The following is a 24,456-nucleotide window of genomic DNA, read 5'->3' on the forward strand; positions in this document are numbered from 1 at the left end:
TTCAGTGTTTGATCTGGGTTGGAGATTAATTTTTTTGTCGTTTCTGCGGATCTATGCAAACTTGTTTTACAGATGCTAGAAACTTGACTTTCAAATGAAATATTGGTATCAAAGAGGTTAGGTTCCTAACCGACGACGAAGACTTGACAGAACATCCATCAATTGTTAGACAGTATTCTGTTTTTTTATATATATATACAGTATATATATATATATATATATGCAGCTGTCTCTGCACACGTGCTCCAAAGGAAGTTCAAAATAAACAAAACAAATCATCAAAAATACTCAAATAAATGATACAAATCATAAATAAAACATGCTGGGAACAGCAAAACAAGGCATCAGATCTAGCCTCGAGGAACAAGCCTCTGACAATGAGGACTCGCATCTCACAGCATTTCAGCTGCACAAGCTCTGGCCACTGGCTCAACTCTCTCCGGCTCAACTAGCCTCACTCCTTTGCATATGATATCTTCCCGCCAATCACTAGCGGATCATACCAACAATAGGGGTCGGTTTAACTCCCATTACAACAAAACACATTCAATATCAGTGCTTTTACATATGCATTTTAACAGATAACATAATCACAAATAATATCATTAATCAAAAGTAAATATGAAAACAATCATATCATTAAACAATAAATCAATGTCAATAAATCAATGTACCCAATAACACAGTGCACTGCTGTTCACATGGTGATCACCCACAGGTTCATCATCACACTCTTCTCAAAAACTAGTTACTAGTTTCTACTAGTTACTAGTACTAGTTACTAGTTTCTTTTTAGCAAGCGATAGTTGATGTATGACCAATAAATATTAAATCAAATCATAGATCTATGTAGAAAATAGCTACTTTGAACACATTTTTACCTTATTAACGAAGGACATTAATTAGTGGTCATGATACTGGAATTTCTAACTTCAATATGACACATTGAAAAATGTCAATATTCAGTATCATTTTCAATACCATCGGGAAAACCACCACATACAAAATATTTTAATATCTAAATTTTTGTCCATCTATTTTGTCAAGGCAATCATTATTTTCAGGCTTCAAAAAGCACAAAAGTCATTGTAACAGTAATCTATTTGAATGGAAAAGTTTAAGTAAGTCTTCTGAAGAGACACGTCCACTTTATACGATTTACGGATTTTAATTTAGGCTTTTGTTTACATATTTAAACATTGATCAATAACCATTACAGTAATCTAACTTAAACATTTGCTCACTCTGTGTATCTGTCTTTACAATAGGGTAACTCTGTTGCAATAGCTCACACACAGCACAAGGAAGCTTGATTTCAAACTGAATTAAATTTGCAAAAAAGACAAGTAAACAGTCAGAACAAATAAAATAAAGAACATAACAACAAATCAAATAAATTACCTCAATACAGTTGAGTTATTCGAAATATGACAACACTGAATTTGTATATGCAGTGCGTGTTAAAGGGTTAGTTCACCCAAAAATGAAAATTCTGTCATTAATTACTCACCCTCATGTCGTTCCAAACCCGTGGAACACAAACGAAGATAGTTTTGATGAAATCCGAGAGCTTTCTGACCCCACATAGTCTGCAGTGTAATTAGCAGTTTCAAGGCCCAGAAAGGTAGTAAAGACATCGTTAAAATAGTCCATGTTACTGCAGAGTTTCAACCTTAATGTTATGAAGCAACGAGAAAATTTTAGTGCGCAAAAAAACAAAAATAACTTTTTTCAACAATTTCTTCTCTTCGCTTCACTTCTCTGATGCTGTTCACATAGTAAACACAGTGCAGGGCCTCCGGGTTCTCCGTCAGAACGCCGGCTCAGAACCCATGTGTCGGTGTGCTCACATGATGTCTTTACTATCTTTCTGGGCCTTGAAAGTGGCAATAAAGTTGATAATAGTTGATTTAAAGTCGTAAAGTTGATAATTCCGCAAATAACTGCACTTGCAGATTTCGAACAGAGAGGAAAAACTACGGACTGCAGCTTTATTACACAAATTCAGATTCTTTAAGAAACCTCCAACATTCTTACTTTTCCATAAAGATTTAATGATCTTCTTCAAATCTTTAAGACTCATTAATAACAAAAAAGCCCTTAAACTGTAATCTTCTGACGGTGTTTTTTGATGATAATATTATATAATATTTTATTACATGGCTTGGTTGAATTCTAATGTAGAATGCGGTCTGTTATGTAAGGGATAATGTAGAGCGAGGCGGTTGTTATAGCGAATACAAACCTGCCAGGCTGATCGGGACCCCGAGCTTGAATCAGCCTGAAGGGGCTCATGGGTAGCCTAAATGGGTTCCATTCAGACCTTAACATTAACAAGACCTTAACAAGTATTTTACTGCTATGTGTCAACAAGATTCAACAACACATTTACACATTTATCTATGTTTAGATCTGTTGTGGTATTTATGCAAATTAGCACATACGTATTTAGATTATGCACCGTTTGTCCATGTTAACAAACAATTTCCAAAAACTTGTAATACATTTTTTGTTTGTCTTGATGTAAGTAAGCAACTCAGTAATTTTCATGGTGATATCTAAAGGTTAAAATCTTTACCCTATTCACGTAAGAGAAAGAATTCTTCTGGGCTTTTTTTTCCTTACTCAGGACATATTGAGGATACAAAATCAGTTGAGTTTGCTTCTGTTGCAATTTGTTCAAGGTTGACCCCCATTTTGGCTTAAAATGACTGGACTACTGGTTTAAAGAGTTAGTTCGGCCAAAACTGACATTTCTGTCATAAATCATTCATCCACATATCGTTCCAAACCCGTAAGACATTCGTTTATCTTCGGAACACAAATGAAGATCTTTTTAAAGGCATTACTTAAACTATGTAACTTTTGGCGCTCTAGCGGTTAATAAACAAACGTCTTGTTTGATCAAAGAACATTGTAGTCGTAGCCGTATCTACTTCTCTATGTTTATGTAAATGATGAGGTACTGTGCTGCCGAATTCAGAAAAACCTGTTAGACTACACACTCTTTTCTGAACACAAAGTTCAGTTCAACTGAAGGTGTTTTTCAGACTGTGCCGTGATATATTAACGAAGAACAAATGTCAAGACAGTAAGTACTTTCATGAAATATTTCAGTGCACTGGGACACATGGATCATATTTGCTTTCAAGGTGAAGTGAATGAGTGAAGTTAAATATGCCTTGGCTTATAGATTATCACATTATATATTTAACACAGACTTTAACATTATTCTCTGTGAGTGTCTATCATTTGTTAACTGCCTGTTTAATTATGTGATTTTGAGAAAACAAAATATCTGCGATAAAATATGAATAAAAAATAATAATGGACATAAATTTAGTAATATGGATATTATAAATCAATTTACCCGTGACTGTGACTGCAATGCAGTGGATCTAAAAAAACTGAATAAACCAAATAAAAACATATGATAGAAAAAATATGAACAAACAAACAAAAAGAGAGTTTTAACAAAAAGATTTAGCTTGCAAGGTTCTCTCAAAGTTCTGATCAAACGTTCTTCCAGAGACGTCATCTTGATTCTACTCCATGATGTCATTACACAGGAAAGCATCTTCAAGTGCTTCAGGAAAGTTAACTAGTTAATCATTCATCCACATATTGTTACAAACCCGTAAGACATTCGTTTATCTTGTAGCCGGATCTACTTCTCTCTGTTTATGTATATGACGCAGGTAGGGTGAATTCAGGTTGATTGGGACACTTTTTTCCAGTAATCTCAATGGCAAAAAGTGTCCCAATCAACCTGAATTCACTGTGCTACTCCACAGTGGTTTAAAATAGTCCGAATATAAACACTTATTATAGGCGTACCGTAGTGATTCAGGATAAGACTTGACTTGACTTAAGACAAAAAAAAAACAGGTTGGAAGATGGATTCATGATGTACTCGCTCATTGTATACATTTTATGAATTTTTAACAAATAAAGTTACATGATAGGTAAGTTACCTCCATTGACAGTCTACGCAACTAAAGTGAAAGTAAGTTAGAGTTCACCTGTCACCATTTTAAGCAGGTAAAATACCAATACGATACAGAAAAACAGAGCATCAAAGTGTTTAATAGAAATGTTTACCCAGGAATTTCCATGTAGTTTTATAATGTTAAAGCTGGAGGATTTGAGATCCTGTATCTTGTAAAAGTTTGATCAAGGTGAGTGTTCATGTGTGACTTCCTCATATTAATATGAATCTCTGGAGGACATTTTAAGTGATTGTTTGATATGAAATCTTGAATAAAGGGTTTCTTTCACTTCAGTGTTTCATGATGTCTGTGATTCTTCAGGAGTTTAACAGCATATGTGTAAACATGAGTTTGAGTTAACGCAGTCACATGATCCTTTTTCTCACACACTCCAGATATGTTCAGCTAAATTATGAAGGTTGTTTAATTTAATCATATAATTTTGTGTGTGAATGTTTCTTCATTCAGAGTCAGTGGAGGAGATCAAACTCATCAGATTCTCCTGTATATTCATCATGGCTGATTCACAAGGATCCAGAGATGGAGATTTTCCTCCAGGATGCAGGTACTTTCAACAAACTCTGTTAAATATTGTGTTACATCTCAGAAAAAATATTTTGATGATCAACACACACACACACACACACACAGATCAAATAATTTTCTTTGCCTATTTTTATTTTAAAACTAACATGAAATATTACATTTAAAAAAAAAAAATGTGAAAGATGAATGTTTAAATTAATATGGTTCCTAGAGAATGAACACAGTAATCTAAAGGATTAATAATAATAATTCATTACATTTATATAGTGCTTTTCTTGGCACTTTACATAGAACACTTACACAGTGCTTTACATAGAAGGGAGGAATCTCCTCAACCACCACGATGATGCGACGGCAGCCATATTGCACCGGAACGCCCACCACACACCAGTTTATTGGTGGAGAGGAGACATTAAACTGAATCTGTTCTCTGTTCCAGTTCAGTCCAGCAGAAGAGCTCAAACCCAGAGTCCAGCTGTGTGTCTATGAAGAGTAACTGGTCTATGGATCCGCCAATAATGTTTAAGAGTGGAGACAAACGGCCTAATCTCAGGTATATATTTTTTTTATATATATATATATATAAAAGATGTTCTTATAGTATGACACTTTTGAATTAGAGGCATAATTTATATTTATTTATTACTAGCAATGACATCAAGTAAGTGTAAGCTGAGATGTTTTCCACCTTTATATAATGGAGTGTAAAATTGAGTGGATTTTTCTAACCGCTGGTTCAGATTTGTGGAAAGCTTCACAGTGTCTGGTCAGAACAGTGATGTTTCACAGCAAGAGCACCGTTACTAGAGTACAGTAAGGTGGTTTATCTTTAAAGATCAGCAAAACATTGGTCTCTTAAAGGGCTCATTGGATGCAAAATTATCTTTTACACAGTGTTTGCATATAAAAGGTTAGGAAGCAGACAGACTGGCTTAACCGACCATCTGCGAGCTGTCTCACATCACCAAGGTCAGATAAATCCCATCACATAGAGCCTCTTTCACCTAGCCATCATCATATAGAGACTGTGTCTGTTCCCCGAATTTGGAAATCCAAAAAACGTTTCAACCCATCTAAGGTTAAAAATTTAATTGATGTTCAACAAATAAAAAACAGCTATAATACAGATGAGCAAATGCTAAAGCTTGGGTTGCTGAATATTCGATCGCTTACTTCAAATTGGAGCGGCTAAGTGCTTATGTTTGGCAGAATCGTTCAGTTTATGATACAAGCGTGAAAATTGGCATGAGCAGTCTCCATGGGTCACTTGACAAGAAAATTGTCCGAGCCACTTGAAATTTCAAGATGGCGGCCATTTTTCAAGATGGCCGACACCTTAGTGGAGCAGTTAAGTGATATAGTGGTTTATTTGGTGATACAAGCATGAAAATTGGCATGAGCAGTCTCCATTGGTCACTTGACAAGAAAATTGTCCGAGCCACTTAAAATTTCAAGATGGCGGCCATTTTTCAAGATGGCCACCACCTTAGTGGAGCAATTAGGCTTAAGAAATCATTTAGTTGGTGATACAAGCATGAAAATTGCCATGAGCCTAATTGCTCCACTAAGGTGTCGGCCATCTTGAAAAATGGCCGCCATCTTGAAATTTCAAGTAGCTGTAGGTGGCTTATTGTCAAGTGACCCACAGAGACTGCTCATGCCAATTTTCATGCTTGTATCACCAAATAAACCACTATATCACTTAACTGCTCCACTAAGGTGTCGGCCATCTTGAAAAATGGCCACCATCTTGAAATTTCAAGTAGCTGTGGGTGGCTTATTGTCTAGTGACCATCAGAGACTGCTCATGCCAATTTTCATGCTTGTATCACCAAATAAACCACCATATCAATTAACTGCTCCACTAAGGTGTCAGCCATCTTGAAAAATTAAAAATCTTGAAATTTCAAGTGGCTCGGACAATTTTCTTGTCAAGTGACCCATGGAGACTGCTCATGCCAATTTTCACGCTTGTATCATAAACTGAACGATTATATCACTTAGCCGCTCCACTATTGTTAATGATATGATTTCAGATAATTACCTAGATGTGCTGTGTTTGACAGAAACCTGGCTAAAACCAAACGATTACATTACTTTAAATGAGTCCACCCCGCAAGATTACTGTTATAAACATGAGCCTCGTCTGAAAGGCAAAGGGGGAGGAGTTGCTGTAATTTATAGTAATATTTTCAAAACCACTAAGAAATCAAGTTTTAAATATAATTCTTTTGAAGTGTTGGTGCTTAATGTAAAAATATATAGTATAAACGATAAATCACGCTTGAGATTTATTCTGGCTACTGTATACAGGCCACCAGGGCACAATACAGATTTTATCAAAGAATTTGCTGACTTTCTATCAGAATTAATATTGACTGCAGATAAAGTACTAATTGTTGGTGATTTTAATATACACATCGATAATGAAAAAGATGCATTGGGATTGGCATTTAAAGACATTGTAAACTCAATTGGAGTTAGACAACACGTGTCAGGACCTACTCATCGACGTAATCATACTCTAGATCTAATATTATCACATGGAATAAATGTTGATGCCGTTGAAATCCTGCAGCAGAGCGATGACATCTCAGATCATTATCTAGTCTCATGTAAATTACATTTAGCCAAGGCTGCAAAGCCGAATCCGTGTTATAAATATGTGAGACCTATCACTTCTGCCACTAAAGATTGCTTTATCAATCTTTATTTACATTACATTTACTTTATTTATTCAATAAAGATTGATAAAGCAATCTTTAGTGGCAGAAGTGATAGGTCTCACATATTTATAACACGGATTCGGCTTTGCAGCCTTGGCTAAATGTAATTTACATGAGACTAGATAATGATCTGAGATGTCATCGCTCTGCTGCAGAATTTCAACGGCATCAACATTTATTCCATGTGATAATATTAGATCTAGAGTATGATTACGAATCCGTGTTCTAAATATGTGAGACCTATCACTTCTGCCACTAAAGATTGCTTTATCAATCTTTATTTATTTTTGCAGTTGAGTTTTTAGAGGTTTTAAATTCTTTTAATTTTACACAACATGTCAATGGACCTACACATAATAAAGGACATACGCTTGATCTCATAATTTCACGGCATTAATGTTAATTTAAATGAAATAAATGATTTAGCAATCTCAGATCATTTCTGTTTATTTTTTGATTATAAAATTAATACTATGCTTCATCACAAAAATAAAATAATTAAAAAACGTTATTTTAATACATTGACTTCTGAGTCTTTTATTAATGAGATTCTACAAACACCTTTATCTTTGAGTGAAATGCCTACTGTACATGATATGGTTGATAGTTTTAATGCCTCTTTAAAATCAACTCTTGATGTAGTGGCGCCAGAGAAAATTAAAAAAAGATCGATATCTAAAAATATGCCATTGAAAAATGAACGCATCTGTCGGCTTAAGAGGGAATGCAGTAAATCCCATACACAAAAGAAATATATTTGAAATATATTTTCAGAATATATTTTGAAATATATTTTTGGAATATATGCAAATATTCGAAATTGGCCCAATAAATATATTTTAGTTAAATATATGTAAATATATTTTTTATATTTATATTTTTAAAAATGTATATATTGTATATAAATGTACAATAAATGTATATATTGTATATGAAATACTTTTATTTGAATTATTTTTACAGAATTGAATACAGTTATTTAATAGTGTGCGTATGCAGTGTTAGACACTGAGTTCTATCTATTGTTTAAGTGCACTTCACTGTTGGAGTGTCACTGTTATACTTGCATCATAAATATTGTGCATATTTTCAATATTTAAAAGATTTCAGGAAAGATGTCAATAAAACAACAATAAATCTAATAATTGCACTTAGTGTTAGGTACATGCCACCTAATATGGCCTAATAGTCCTAGGAAAGCAACTATCTGTCATTTTACATTGCAGTCATTTAAATGTAAGTACAGTATTTATTATAGCTGTGTGTCATAATGCAGTAGTGAAATATGGTAGCCTACTGTTGTGTATAGGGAAAAAGGTAGAGGAATTACTATGATCAAAATACATTTCGACCCTTCTTTAGCAAGCTAAACATTTTATGACCATATATTTTGTCATATATTTTACATTACATGTTATAAATGTAAATATATTTCACACTTAACATCATATATTTTTGTTATATTTCAGAATATATTTCAAAATGATAAATATAAGTGAACAACAATGCAAATATATTTCAATGTATTTGGAATATATGCCACATATATTTTTGACACTTTAAAATCTATTTCAATATTTTTTTCTGTATGGGATCAGAGCGTCTATGGAGAAAAACTAAATTAACTGTCCACCGTGAGATTCTTGTGTTTAATATCTCAGAATATACAAAAACAGTGCGCTCTGAACGACAACAATTCTATTAAAAAATTATTAATGAAAATAATAAAAATCCCAGAATATTTTTCTCTACTATAGATCGTCTTTTAAATAACAAACCATATAATTGGCTAGATCAGCCTTCAGTAACTATGTGTGAAGATTTTGCTACGTTTTTTTAAAATAAAATAATACAGATCAGATCTGCTATTGATTATACTGATAATTTTCCTATGGATGAACTGGGAAGTCCTCCACACCACAAAATGGAAATATTCAGGACAGTTAATAAAGAAAATCTTCTGCAAATTATCTCTCAGCTAAATTCCTCTTCCAGCTATCTTGACCCTATACCAACAGCATTTTTTAAAGAGGTATCACACTGTTTGATAAACTACATCCTTGATATAGTTAATTGTTCCCTGGAGACAGGCATTTTTCCTAATGCTTTTAAATGTGCTGTTGTGAAGCCACTTCTTAAGAAAAGAAACCTGGATTGCTCTCTCCTTCATAATTACAGACCAATTTCTAACATACCATTTTTGAGTAAGATTCTTGAAAAAGTTGTATTGCAACAGCTTAATAATTATTTAGATGAATATAATATTCGGGAGAAATATCAGTCAGGTTTCAGACAAGGTCATAATATGGAAACAGCAATACTAAAGGTAGTAAATGATCTGAGATTAAATACAGATAAAGGCAATGCCTCAGTTTTAATCCTTTAAGATGGTAAAAATGGATTTTAGATCTAAGTGCAGCATTCGACACAGTTGATCATTGTATTCTGCTAAACAGACTGGAAAAGCTTGTCGGTCTTTCTGGTAATGTTTTAAATTGGCTCAAAACATACATAACAGAAAGGAACTTTTTAGTTAATATAGGTGATTGTATGTCAAAGACACATGAAATAACACATGGTGTTCCACAAGGATCAATTCTTGGGCCTGTTTTATTTTCATTATACATGCTCCCCTTGGGTAGCATAATTCAAGAATACGACATGAATTATCATCTTTATGCTGATGATATACAGTTATACATCTCAGTTGAGCTGTTGAGATACTGTTGTATTAGAGAGGCTGAAATTGAATGAAGACAAAACTGAAATTCTTATTGTGGGCCCAAAACATGAGCGGGAGAGGATAGAAGCTGGATTGGGTCCCTTAGCCATACAATCTAAGAAAGAAGTAAAAAGCCTAGGTGTCATTTTGGACTGTGACCTGAATTTTAAGCCTCATATTAATCATGTGACAAAAACTTGTTTTTATCATCTGAGAAATATAGCCAAGATTCGTCCTTTTTTGTCTTTGGATGATGCTAAGAGACTCATTCATGCTTTTCTCTTCTCTCATCTTGATTATTGTAATGCTATGTACACTGGCCTTCCTAAGGGCTCTATAGCAAAGTTACAATTGATACAAAATGCAGCAGCCAGAGTACTAATGAAATTAAAAAGGAGAGAACATATTACACCGGTTTTAATGGAATTACATTGGTTACCAGTTCACCAAAGGATCGATTTTAAGGTTCTTTTATGGTACAACGGTGGTACAACGAGCACACTCAGGCCCTTAAGAGAGCAGCCAGAAAAATGGAGCGTTGCTGGAAGAAAACAAAACTAGAGGTATTTCACATTTCACATGGAAAGAGAGCACGATTGCGTACAGAGATGCCTTAAAAGCTGCTAGATCTGCTTATTTTTCAACCCTATTAGAAGAAAATAAACATAATCCTAGGTATTTATTTGAAACGGTGGCTAAACTAACGAAAAAGAAAGCTTCAAGCCCAAAAGTTTCCAAGCAACACAGCAGTAATGACTTTATGAACTTCTTCACTTATAAGATTGATAATATCAGGGACAAAATTATAACTATGCAACCATCTACTACAGTATCGCATCAGGCAGTGCACTGTAGTCTCCCTGAGGAAAAATTTGATTCATTTATTGCTATAGGAGAGGAAGAATTTTGCAAACTCGACAACATGTATGTTAGACCCTATACCGACTAAGCTACTGAAAGAGATGCTTCCAGAGGTCATAGATCCTCTTCTTAATATCATTAATTCATCTTTGTCATTAGGATACGTATCAAAAACGTATTAATCGCTTGTTAAAAAAACGCAACTTGATCGTACAGAATTAGTCAATTATAGGCCGATCTCGAATATACCTTTTCTGTCAAAGATATTAGAAAAGGCAGTATCCTCACAACTCTGTTCCTTCCTTGAAAGAAATGATATCTGCGAGGATTTCCAGTCAGGATTTAGACCGTACCATAGTACTGAGACTGCTCTCATTAGAGTCACAAATGATTTGCTCTTATCATCCGATCGTGGTTGTATCTCTCTATTAGTGTTACTCGATCTTAGTGCTGCATTTGACACCATTGACCTCAAAATTCCGGCCAGTTGATAATACCTAGAATATCAAAATCGACTGTTGGCGGTAGATCCTTCTCCTATTTAGCACCAAAACTTTGGAACAGTCTTCCTAACATTGTCCGGGAAGCAGACACGCTCTGTCAGTTCAAAGCCAGATTAAAGACACATCTCTTTGACCTAGCATTCACATAACACATTATAGACTTCTATAATTCAATGTTAGGCTGCATAGATCAGGTCAGCCGGAACCGGGAACACTTCCCATAAATCCTGATGTAGAATGGCATCTACGCTAATTTTAGTGTTTTTGTTTATCCCGAGGTTTTCCCGCAGCCTGCCGGATCCAGGCCATATCCGGAACTGATTGAAGGACCGGCGCCTGGACCTGTCATAGCGGAGTGCTAAAGTGCCAACTAGTTTCTCCTTATGGAGAACGTACCTTTACCACTCTACAGATAAAGCGTTGTCGGGAAAATTCGGTTCGCGTATCTACCCCGAAGTGTTACAATTCTGTATCAAAAATGTTAAGGCCAGACAAGTAGTTTTTTAAGGCTTGGTTTGTAGGGAATTACAAACCTACGCACATATGTTCAAACGCGTATACCAATAGACTGAACTCGTAATACGCATGTGCACGCCATCAGCGTTCTCACAGGTTTCGCGTTTAAAGTCTGTGTAGAGTTTCTTGTTAAAACGGTGTCATGTTAGTGGCCCCAAAGTTAATAACTAATGACCGTTGCGACGGAAGTGAATCAATCAAATTAACTTTAGCTGGAAAATAACTTTATTCAAGAACTGCTATAAAGCCTAAACAATCTCTGTTACTTTAAACTATCCTTGTATCTCTGTAAAGCTGCTTTGGAACAATCTACATTGTTAAAAGAATGAAACAATTCCATTCACTCCTTTTTTTTTTTATCCTCAAAAAGCCTAAAAACTCTCAATAATTAAGCCGTTTGAATTTTCTGAGCAATATGATGTCATATTGAGCAGTTGCTCATTATTATTTAAAGAGACATGCACCAAAATGGGTCGCTGTGAACAAAGCTGTTTTTGAAGAGGTAAAAGGGTGTTTTACACAACCAAAGTATGTTACAAACTTTACCTGAAGACCCTAAAGAATCATACCAACTTGTGGAAAATGGGCATCCAATGACCCCTTTAAGTCGGTTGAGTCTTCGTCCTCCATTGTGCCTTTGAAAGGAGTCATGTGATCGTGGTTGATGTTCATCTGAGTTGAATCATTCTATAGTTGTTTTCAATTTGTTTGTTTTAATATGGTTCCTCTCATAAAGAATGACTGTGTGTCTATGAAGATTAACTGCTCTATGGAGAAACCAATAAAGTTAAAGAGTGGAGACACACAGTCTGATCTCAGGTAAATGGGTGAGCGGGCACAACCTAACACAGGGCTAGTTGTAACACACTTGTTTTAAATACTTTCACACATGCTAGCATGACGAAACTTAGTGTATTTACTAGTTGCCATATCACACTATATAGAGAAAAAATGTGCCAAAATTCAAACATCTTTGGAAGATATCGGCGAACATTTAACCATAGCAAAAGTAAATTTCTTACTGAAGTTGATTTTTGATCTTTTTAGAGTGTATATACAATGAGACGAATTTATCTCCAATCTTTTATTTAGCAGTTTAGATCTAACCAGCAGAAGACACTATCCGGCTGTAAATCCCAGTTGCACAGGCGTTGTAACACTGCGTTACAATGAGCCCCTATTAGAACTATGATATTCTATGATGTTAGCGATATAATTCACATTATCAACTTTTATGAAATCTATTGAGAAACCATGAGGAAAAGGTTAATAAAGACTGAGAGTCAATGTTCAGAAATTATTATTATGTGTGGAACTATGCTGTATACTGTGGTTTGCGGTGTGTTCGTTGTCAAACTCAAAAAATTCTTTATTTTTAATTATAAGAAATGCCATTATTTTATATGAAAAAGTTAATAATTGTATTTTATTTACAAAATATTTTAGTTTGTCTTGTATATTTTTTTATTAGATCAGATAACATTTTAATCTGTCATATTATATGGTCATGTTACAATGTGCCTCACCTATGAGGCATGTTGTCACATTTCCTTTCCGTTCAAAAGTATAAACTATATTAATTAAACAAAACCACATAATTACTAGAATAAATAATAGACATGTGTAAAATCAATGTGGGAAAAATAAATACTCTGAACCCCAAGTGGATTTACACAAACTGAGATAGTCAAAAAGTGTTAGGTTGTGCCACACTCTCCCCTATCATTTCTATAAAGGTTATGCTTATAGAATGACATTTTTGAATTAGAAGCAACATTTATTAGTCAGTCAGTCTAACACTAGCAATGACATCAAGTAAATGTATGCTGAGATTTTTTCCACCTTATATAATGTAGTAGGTGTAAAATTAATCAGATTATTCTAACTGCTGGTTCAGAAAGTGTGTGTCACGATTCATGTCTGTGTTCCTCTGTCTCATCCTATGTTTAGCAGTTCCCCGTTATGTTGATTAGTCTCCCCTTTTCATTAGCCACGCCCCCTTGTTATCTTGTTTAGCTTTTCTGTCTGTGTATTTAAGCCCTGTGTCTTGTTTCAGTCTTTGTGAGTTCTTGGCTGTTGGCTGTGTCTCAGTTTGTTATCTTTTGAGTTTCTTTAATAAAACCTGAGTTTTATTAAAGAGACTTTTCATGTCACGCCTGCCGAGCCAGAGACTGTTCACGTCATGCCTACCGACCCAGAGACTGTTCACGTCACGCCTGCCGAGCCAGAGATTGTTCACGTCATGTCCGCCACCGAGCCAGTGTCCCTGGACAAGATGGCTGCCGCCATGCCGCCGGTGTCTGTTCCTGAGCCGAACACTATAGCTGTCCCCAAGAAAATTTGGGGCAGTGGTTCCTTTGATAGGGCCATGGAGGCCACGCCTCAATGGTCCCCTGAACTGTCGTCTCTGTCCTGGCCGTCCGAAGGGTCGTCTCTGCCCTGGCCGCCTGCACTGCCTGTTCCGCCCTGGCCGCCTGCACTGCCTGCTCCACCCTGGCCTCCCGTCCTACCGCAGTCTCCAGGTCCTCTTCCGCTCCACGGGCCTGGTCCTCCATCCTGCCCCCCGGGCCCGCATCCGCTCCACCACCCTCCTGGACTGTTATCCTGAGAAGCATCTGGAATCCGCTCCTTAAGTGGGGGGGCTATGTCACGATTCATGTCTGTGTTCCCCTGTCTCATCCTATGTTTAGCAGTTCCCCATTATGTTGAATTTTTCATTAGCCACGCCCCCTTGTTATCTTGTTTAGCTTTTCTGTCTGTGTATTTAAGCCTTGTGTCTTGTTTCAGTCTTTGTGAGTTCTTGGCATTGTATATTGGCTGAGTTTGCTATCTTTTGAGTTTCTTTAATAAAACCCGCTGCACTTGGATCCTGCTTCTGCATCTGCTTCAGCCGTCTTCGTTACAGTGTGTTGAAGATTGTTTGGTTTGTTGAAAGCTACCCACAGTGCTGTTTCACACCAAGACAAAACATTTGCAAAAGACTTACAGACGTTAAAGCAAATGTGTAACAACACTCCCTGGTCTTTCCTAAGATAGAAGATTTCAGTAAAAGTGCACAACATTTATAAGTCTGTATACTTTTTTATTTTACTTAGTTTTGAAACCAGTTCAGTCCAGCAGAAGAGCTCAGACCCAGAGTCCAGCTGTGTGTCTATGAAGAGTAACCAGTCTATGGATCCACCACAGATGTTTAATAGTGGAGACAAACAGTCTGATCTCAGGTACATTATTTCTATGTTATGCTCTTAGTATTTGATTTTTATGAAATTATTAATATATAGCAGTGTAATGATCTGGATTTGAACCAAATAATTCTAATTATCCTGCAAGTTTCAGTCTATTAATGATTATCATTGTGCTCTTGTGTAAAGCTCTATACTTGTTAATACAGTGTGTCTGATTCTTTACCCTCTTCATTCTGATTTAAGGTCAAATCTTCAATCCAGACCAGTTAAAAACAAAACTGTGAACAAGCCTGTGATTCAACCACAAGACTTTAATGAAAGCATGTATCCTGGTTTCAGGTAAAAAATGCAGGACTTTTGTTGTTGTTGTTTAATTTTAGGTGCTGCAATTCACATCACACATCACTCAAACACATGATTAATGATGAAACATTTCAGAAACCTAATGATATTCTGTGTCCCATTATACAGCAAACAAATAATTTTGTAATTCATTGCTACTTCTCTAACTTGTGTAATAATGTGGTATTCTAATCTTACAGCCATGACACTAAACCTGCTGAAGTCCTCAACACATTGAGATCAAATCTGAGAAAGAAGTTTGAGTGTTTGTCTGAGGGAATATCAAAACAGGGAAACCCAACACTCCTGAATGAGATCTACACAGAGCTCTACATCACAGAGAGTGGAAGTGGAGAGATCAATAATGAGCATGAGGTGAGACAGATTGAGACACAGTCCAGGAGAGCAGAAACAGAGGACACACCGATCAAATGCAGTCACATCTTTAGACCTTTACCTGAACAAGACAAACCCATCAGAACTGTGCTGACAAAGGGAGTTGCTGGCATTGGAAAAACAGTCTCTGTGCAGAAGTTCATCCTGGACTGGGCTGAAGGGAAAGAGAATCAGGACGTCCAGCTCATATTTCCACTTGCTTTCAGAGAGCTCAACTTGATGAAGGACAAAACACTCAGTCTTTCAGATCTTCTTCATCTCTTTTTCCCTGAAACCAAAGAAATGGACATATCCAGTGATGAGTATAAAGTGTTGTTCATCTTTGATGGTCTGGATGAGTGTCGTCTGTCTCTGGATTTTCAGAGCAATGTGAGGTTGTGTGATGTGACTGAATCAGCCTCAGTGGACGAGCTGCTGACGAACCTCATTGTGGGGAATCTGCTTCCCTCTGCTCTCATCTGGATCACCTCCAGACCAGCAGCAGCGGATCTCGTCCCCTCTGAGTGTGTCCATCGAGTGACAGAGGTACGAGGCTTCAGTGACACACAGAAGGAGGAATACTTCAGGAAGAGAATCAGTGATCATAGTCTGGCCGACAGGATCATCTCACACCTGAAGTCCTCAAGGAGCCTCTTTATTATATGCCACATCCCAGTGTTCTGCTGGATCTCAGCCACTGTTCTAGAGAAGATGTTGAGGCAATCATGGAAAGGAAAGATTCCCAAGACTCTCACTCAAATGTACACACACTTCCTGCTCATTCAGACCAACATCAAACATGAGAAGGACTATGAGAAGAAAGTGAAAGATGAAGACATGATTGTCAAACTGGGGAAACTGGCTTATCAGCAGCTTGTGAAAGGCAACCTGATCTTCTATGAGGAAGACCTGAGAGAGTGTGGCATTGATGTGACAGAAGCATCAGTTTACTCAGGATTGTGCACTCAGATCTTCAGAGAGGAGTTGGGCTTGTATCAGGGGAAAGTCTTCTGCTTTGTTCATCTGAGCATTCAGGAACATCTAGCAGCTCTATATGTGCATCTCTCCTTTATCAACAATAACATCAATGTGTTTGACCAGATTACCAAACCAACTAATGGAGACAAAGTTTCCCTATCTGATCTCCATCAGAGAGCTGTGAATGAGGCTTTAGACAGTAAAAATGGGCATCTGGACCTTTTCCTTCGTTTCCTTCTGGGTCTGTCAGTGGAGTCTAATCAGAGTCTCTTACAAGAACTAAAGACACAGACAGCAAACAGCTCTCACAACAATGAGAGAACAGTTGACTATATTAAAGAAAAGATCAGTGAGAATCCCTCTCCAGATAAATACATCAATCTGTTCCACTGTCTGAATGAACTGGGTGATCTTTCTCTAGTGAACGAAGCTCAACCTCATATGAACTATGGAGGATTACGTGATGCGAAACTCTCCTCGTCTCAGTGGTCAGCTTTAGTGTTTGTGTTGTTGTCTTCAGAGAAGACACTGCAGGAGTTTAACCTGAAGAGCTTAATTGGAGACAGAAATGATCAGTAAGTAACACTGAGTGCAATCATTACAGTTTAAAACATTATGAACTAAGAGAAACTCAGAGGTCAGAGGTGTTTAAATCACGGGGCACAGATTGATTTCTGGGATATTGTACATAATTTGCGGGTGTTTCTCAAACCGTGGCTGTGTCCTAGTAAGGCTGCATATCTCGACTGCCACGTCATCAAGCACCTCTGAAGGCCATCTCAGTTTGAAGGATCTTTTGAAGACAGACTTCATTTTGTGTCTTTATTTCAGCTCGTTTTGAAGTTTGCATCAAGTGTATCCTTCGTGTTCTTCAGTCTCCCACAATCCTTTGCACACATTCCAATTCATGTAAAAGAACTGATGGAAAACGAGTCGGCACTGAGTTTATCTGAGTTCATTATGAAATGTAAGACACAAATAATGTATTCGGAGATGAAGGCATACATGTTATCTTATGTTTCTGTGTAAATTAATCACTGAACACTAAACTGACAATAATGTAAGACACTGGGAGACACAGACGGCTGTCATTCACTGTATTGCATTAATAAAAAGCCAGTTAATATAAAGATATTTAATAGAAAGTATTTTTTCCAAAATTAAGTTTTAATAGTAATAGCAAGTGGACGTCTGCAGATCCTCCTGATGATGAAAATTACGTCACGCGGACGGTCAAAGTAAACTTGATAAAACAGTTAATCGCCTTGATGGCGATCCTGGTGGCGTTTAGCTCTTCACAGTGGCGTAGCGGACGGGCACGCAAGGCATATTAAATTATTGTTGTTACTGTTATTAGAATACTTTTATCATTAAATTAATATTACAATTTATTTGTCCCACAATATTTTCAAAGCGCATCACCACATAACTGAAGTGCTGTAAGGATGAAAGATTAGATTATATGATATATGATGAAGACGAGCAGCTCGCCCTCGAGGAGAAATGTGAGTCTGTAAAGGGAAGCACTTCCTGCAAGGTGGAATTTATTTACAGAGTCAGAGAGGTTCATCCACAGTGTAGAATTTATACAAGTGCCCACATAAATGACAAAACAAAACAAATCCAAAGTACCAAAGAAACAACAAAAGGGAAAAATAAACCAGAAAAATACTCAAATAATAATATTATATATACAGTATATATAGGCAAAAACAGGTATCCACACGAACGGGTTTGGGGTTTGCTCGAGGCACTACCGTAGCACTCTTGCATCGACATGGTAAACAAGTACCGACTTCAGGTTTGGCCTTTGGACTTCAGGTTTTTGGGCCACACCATTTTCAGGCTCATTGAGATTAAAAATCTCTTTTTCAAGAGTGTCCTGGTAAAGACAGGCAGCAGTACAACCATACATACAGACTAGGTTGGGCGATATATCTATATGACATTGTTAGGTGCATCTCGTCAGTAAAGCCGGTTCCTTGATTAGTAGTAAATCGCCATCACCTGCTTTCAGATGGAGTGGCATTCACTACAAAGAGCCGTAGTTAACTGACAAGCTGAGCCATATCGCATTAATTATCGCAGGCGATACGTCCGCGATATTAATGCGATATGGCTCAGCTTGTCAGTATGAAGGGTAAAAGAAAGATATTCATCTATTAAAATACTAAGATATCTGTAATTAGAAACACATTCAATCTTCATACCCTGAGAAGTGAGGATTGAAGGCAGATTTGATTTGGATTTTGAATTTGAAAAAAAGCATGACTTTTGTTTTTTCAGCATTTAAAACAAGTTTTAAATCATAAAGATTCTGTTGAAGCATGTTAAAATCAAGTTGTAATTGGGAGAGGGCCTGGTCTGCGGTGGGTGCTGAGCAATACAATACAGTGTCATCTGCATAAAAATTGAATTTTCTTTTAGATAAGTTACGATCAATGTTATTTATATAGAGGATGAAAAGCAGTGGCCCCAAGACTGATCCCTGTGGCACGCCTTTTGTTGTTTTGAGATAGCGAGAGGTGTTGCCCTCCGCCTGCACACACTAAGTTCTGTCTGTAAGGTAATTAACAAACCAGCTGACAGTTTGTTCAGAAAGTCCAGCCCTCCACAGTCTCTGCTTGAGCACTGTGTGATCCACTGTATCAAATGCCTTAGAAAGGTCAATAAAAAAGGCTGCACAATGCTACTTGTTGTCTATGGATTCAACAAAGTCATTTAAAACCTTAAGAGCTGCCGACATGGTACTATGCCTTTTTCTAAAACCAGATTGGAAGTCAGATAAAACATTTTTACTGTCAAAACCCCCCAAATACAAATACTTAATCTATTTGATAATCAATAATAATCCATTCCCAATTATATATATATATATATATATATATATGTCCCAGGATCATTTGATTTTGGTTCATTCACACTGCCATTAATTTTCCGGAATCTGTGAGTGTGTTCGCACACATCCCGTAAAGATCCCGTAAAGACACGTGACGTCAGGATGTCATCACGATGGCATGTCCGTTAGCGCTGTCAAATGGCTGAAAAGCTAAATGTGAATTTCTTTCTTAAATATTAGTAAAATTCTAATTATATTTGAATTCTAAAGGCAATACTTAACGTTAGAAGAAAAAAGTACAGTATTGTCTCCTATGCCCACAAGAGCGCCCAAGTGAGCGCAACAAGCAAATAGAAACCAAATCAAGCATCGCATCTTTTATTGAAATGAAATGACATTCAGTTTTTAAAGCGCATTAACTTTCCAAACAATTGTTCTTACATAAAATATAATTTCCTTAATGACAATGTGCATGCAAGGGCAATTAGGCTACAATAGTGCATAAAACAGTGTTCGAGCATCAGTAACTGAGAAAACACGCTTCAACAGAAGCATCTAACTACATCAATACACAATAGCAAACTGGCATTCAGAAACACTCCACTTGTACTCACTACATCTACATATTGTTCGTCAAAAACACCAGAAGCTCAACTTGATCTGCAGCGAGTGCTGAGCGCTTATGTTGACAGTGTTTCCAGCTGATGAACACACACTTAGCTCTGACCGGGACCAGGTGTGGTCAAGTATGTCTTTGCCAGCCGCGCAATATGTGGATACATACCGCACAATTTTTGCCACCAACCGAGAGGGGTTTCATCAGCAGGAAGCCTTTTCCCACTATTTATCAAATAAACAACGCAACCGCACCACGCTGTGTACTGTATAACAGCAAGAAAAAAACCGCGTCAGTTACATCATCATCATGTCTCGCGCACCTCTTGACACACCAAAAATTCAAATACACGGTTTTTGCATTCAAATGTTTTTTATTTATTTTATTTGATGGAAATTCAAATTCGAATTATTCTTTTGACAGCCCTAATGTGCGTCATCACTGCGACAATCCCCTTATGGCATTGGTCCTGGCTTTTGTTCACACAGGGCGCGTTCAAGGACTGATCCCAGCAATGTTACTAGGTCCCCATCCCGGGATGTGTTTGCGTTCACACAATGGCACTCTAGCAATTTTATGGCAATTTCCCGGGATCAACGCACTGTGTGAAAGGGGCTTGTGTGTGTGTGTGTGTGTGTGTGTGTGTGTGTGTGTGTGTGCACGCCAGTGCTGCTTCCCCAGCGGTGGCAGCTAATGTGACTTTATCACAATTATCTTACTTCTCATTTCAAAAAACAACTTGTTTAACACAAAATCCTTCTTGATTCATGAAAATATACGCATTTGACAGGACAAAAAAAATCTGATATGTCAAAATAGTGTTGTAGTGTAAATGTAGAGTAATAGACATGCCACAGCAACATTGACAAGATAAAGAAAAAACAAATCTGCATTGGCTGAATACGAGACTTCTACAGTTATAGATACTAAAACAGCTTTTTCACATGTCTTTTATAAAGCAGTGTTTAATTAACAACAAATATTTGAAGGTATTTAGGAAGGTATAATGTATTTTTTTACTTATGTTATATTGTTAGCATAAATAATTAACTTATTTATTTTTTATTTTCAAATAGTGATACACAAAACACTGGAGATGAAGTTCTTCAGAAGCTACTGCCTGTGGTTACAGCAACTAGATCAGCTGAGTAAGTAACACTGAGAACAAGCATCACTGTTAAAACATTATAACAGTTCTTAAACATCATAAATTAATGGTTTAACAAAAAATATGAGTGACACTTCAGCTTTTAAACCCTCCACCTATCTGACAGAAATTTATTTTTCAAATATATGCATTTATAATGTATGTATATAAACATTTATATTTAGACTTTTTTATATTAATTTCAATTTAATTTAAATGTTAATACATTTATATTTACGTAAAAAAACAGATGTATTCAATGTATTTAATTTGATCAGTTTTATATAATCTTTCTCCCTCACAAAGAGACATAATCTCTTAGAACAACAATTAAAATGACTGATTTAATTGTTTAAAAAAGAGATATTGCACAAATTTCAAACACAATTAAGACAAACAAAGATTTCTGTTTTGATCTGAGAGTGAAGAGTGTGTCATTGTTCTCTACAGGTTGTGGGACTGTGGTGTCACAGATGAAGGTTGTGCTGCTCTGGCTTCAGCTCTGAGATCAAACCCCTCACACCTGAGAATACTGCATCTGTCTGGGAATAAACTAGGAGACTCAGGAGTGAAGCTGCTCTCTGCTGTACTGGAGAATCCTCTCTGTAAACTGGAGAAACTGTGGTAAGATCATACGTGACTCTCACATGAAACTGTCACTGTGAATTCCTAAAGTATAATCAAAATGGAATAAAATGCAGGGAAATATCTATTATTACATTCATTACAAGCAAAGCTATTGAAACAACATATTCAAATTCATCAAATTAATTTCACGTCTGTTCATATGATGTAAGAGGATTAATATTTTTCTGTTTGAAGCGTTTGCTCTATTTCTCCTGTTCATGTGTTTGATCTGTAAATGATTGAACACATGAGCTGCTCCTCATTAAGGTGATTCTGTAGTACTGATAGTCACACTGAAAAACACACTTTGACATCATGATATACATTTAACACCTTTTACTTTAAATCAAATCAAATCAAATCAAGTATATTTGTATAGCGCTTTTTACAATACAGATTGTATCAAAGCAGCTTCACAGTATTAAAATAAAATAATACAACAAAGTTTGTTTCTAGTGGAATTTATTGATTGATAGAATAAAATTAAATATCCCCAAAATATCCCCAACTGAGCAAGCCAAAGGCAACAGTGGCAAGGAACCGAAAAACTCCATCAAGTGACCTAATGGTGTCCTAAAACTCCATCAGGTGACCTAATGGAGAAAAAAAAACCTTGGGAGAACCCAGGCTCAGTCGGGGGCCAGTTCTCCTCTGACATTTATGAACTAGAGGCCAGATTGTAGTTTGAAACTGTGAGATTAACAATATTATATGAATGCCTGGCTGAAAAGATGCGTCTTTAATCTAGTTTTAAACTGGGAGAGTGAGTCCGAGTAACGAACAGTATCAGGAAGGCTATTCCAGAGTTTTGGAGCCAAATGTGAAAATGCTCTCCCTCCTTTGGTTGATCTGGATATCCTAGGTATGACCAAAAGCCTCGAATTTATTGATCTTAAAGAGCGCAATGGATTATAGGGTGATAGAAGATCCGTTAAATAGACTGGAGCTAAGCCGTTTAGGGCTTTATAAGTCAGTAGCAATACCTTATAATTAATACAGAACTTTATAGGTAGCCAATGTAGTGATGATAAAATCGGTGTTATATGATCATATTTTCTTGATCTAGTAAGAACTCTAGCGGCTGCATTTTGGACTAACTGTAGCTTGTTTATTGAGGATGCAGGACAACCGGCTAATAAAGCATTACAGTAATCTAGTCTCGAGGTCATGAATGCATGAACTAACTTTTCTGCATCAGAAACTGATAGCATATTACGTAGCTTAGCAATGTTTCTAAGGTGGAAAAAGGCAGTTTTTGTAACATACGAAATATGATTTTCAAAAGACAGGTTACAATCGAGTATAACACCCAGGTCTTTTACTGTAGAGGATAAAGTAACAGGACATCCTACGATGTCAAAGTTGTATTGTGAGAGGTTCTGTGGGCGGTTTTTTGAACCGATAAGTATTACCTCTGTCTTGTCTGGATTTAATAAAAGAAAATTACGCGTCATCCAATCTTTTATATCTTTAACACACTCTGTCAATTTGGATAAATTAGCGTTTTCATCCGGCCGTGATGAAATATATATTTGAGTGTCATCAGCATAACAATGGAAACTAATTCCATGTTTCCTTATAATATTTCCAAGTGGCATCATATATATTGAGAATAACAGAGGGCCTAACACAGATCCCTGCGGCACTCCATAGTTTACTTGAGTTATGATCGATTTTTCTCCATTTAAATAGACAAAATGGTAGCGGTCAGATAAGTATGATCTAAACCAGCTTAATGCTTGTCCTTGAACACCAGTATAATTTTGTAGTCGATCTAAGAGTATTGTATGATCTATAGTATCGAACGCAGCACTTAGATCAAGTAAAACTAGTATTGAGATACAGCCTTGGTCAGAAGCTAAGAGTAAATCATTTGTGATTTTAACGAGCGCAGTTTCAGTGCTATGATGCGGCCTGAATCCAGACTGAAACTTTTCATAGATATAATTTTCTTGCAAGAAAGAGCAGAGTTGAGTGGACACAACTTTTTCTAGTATTTTAGACATAAAAGGTAGATTTGAAATGGGTCTATAATTTGCTAGATTATTATGATCTCATTGTGGTTTCTTAATGAGAGGTTTTATAACTGCCAGTTTAAATGTTCTTGGAACATGACCTAAAGATAAAGACGAGTTAATAATATTGAGGAGAGGCTCTTCCACTACAGGTAACACTTCCTTCAGTAGTTTAGTTGGTATAGGATCTAATAAACATGTTGTTGTTTTAGATGAAGTGATAAGTTTATTTAACTCTTTTTGTTCTATAGTTGTAAAGCACTGTAATTGTTCTTGCGGGGGGAAAATTGAGGCTGAATTATAAGGCGCGATTGAGGATTGAACGTTTACAATTGTGGTTCTGATGTTTTCTATTTTCTCAGTGAAGAAGTTCATGAAATCATTAATACTAAACTGTAACGGGATATTTTGTTCGGGTGACGTCTGTTTATTTGTTAGTCTAGCCACGGTGTTAAATAAAAACCTAGGA

At 36.4% G+C, this 24,456-nt stretch overlaps 1 protein-coding gene across 2 annotated transcripts in view; it reads left to right on the forward strand.

The window, feature by feature from the left end:
• The first annotated feature begins 4,463 nt into the window (after positions 1-4,463).
• The window catches only part of LOC311091366 (NACHT, LRR and PYD domains-containing protein 3-like), a 31,778-nt gene continuing 11,785 nt past the window's right edge, over positions 4,464-24,456 (forward strand). For both annotated transcript variants that reach the window (XM_084127293.1, XM_084127294.1), the window contains exons 1-7: positions 4,464-4,554; positions 4,975-5,088; positions 14,959-15,084; positions 15,292-15,387; positions 15,591-17,318; positions 21,275-21,346; positions 21,796-21,969. In XM_084127293.1, the coding sequence (XP_083983419.1) occupies positions 4,505-4,554; positions 4,975-5,088; positions 14,959-15,084; positions 15,292-15,387; positions 15,591-17,318; positions 21,275-21,346; positions 21,796-21,969 (2,360 nt within the window). In that variant the 5' untranslated portion in view covers positions 4,464-4,504. The remainder of the gene's footprint in view (positions 4,555-4,974; positions 5,089-14,958; positions 15,085-15,291; positions 15,388-15,590; positions 17,319-21,274; positions 21,347-21,795; positions 21,970-24,456) is intronic.

Source organism: Abramis brama, assembly GCF_963993115.1.
Source record: "Abramis brama genome assembly, chromosome: 10".
NCBI lineage: Eukaryota > Metazoa > Chordata > Actinopteri > Cypriniformes > Leuciscidae > Abramis > Abramis brama.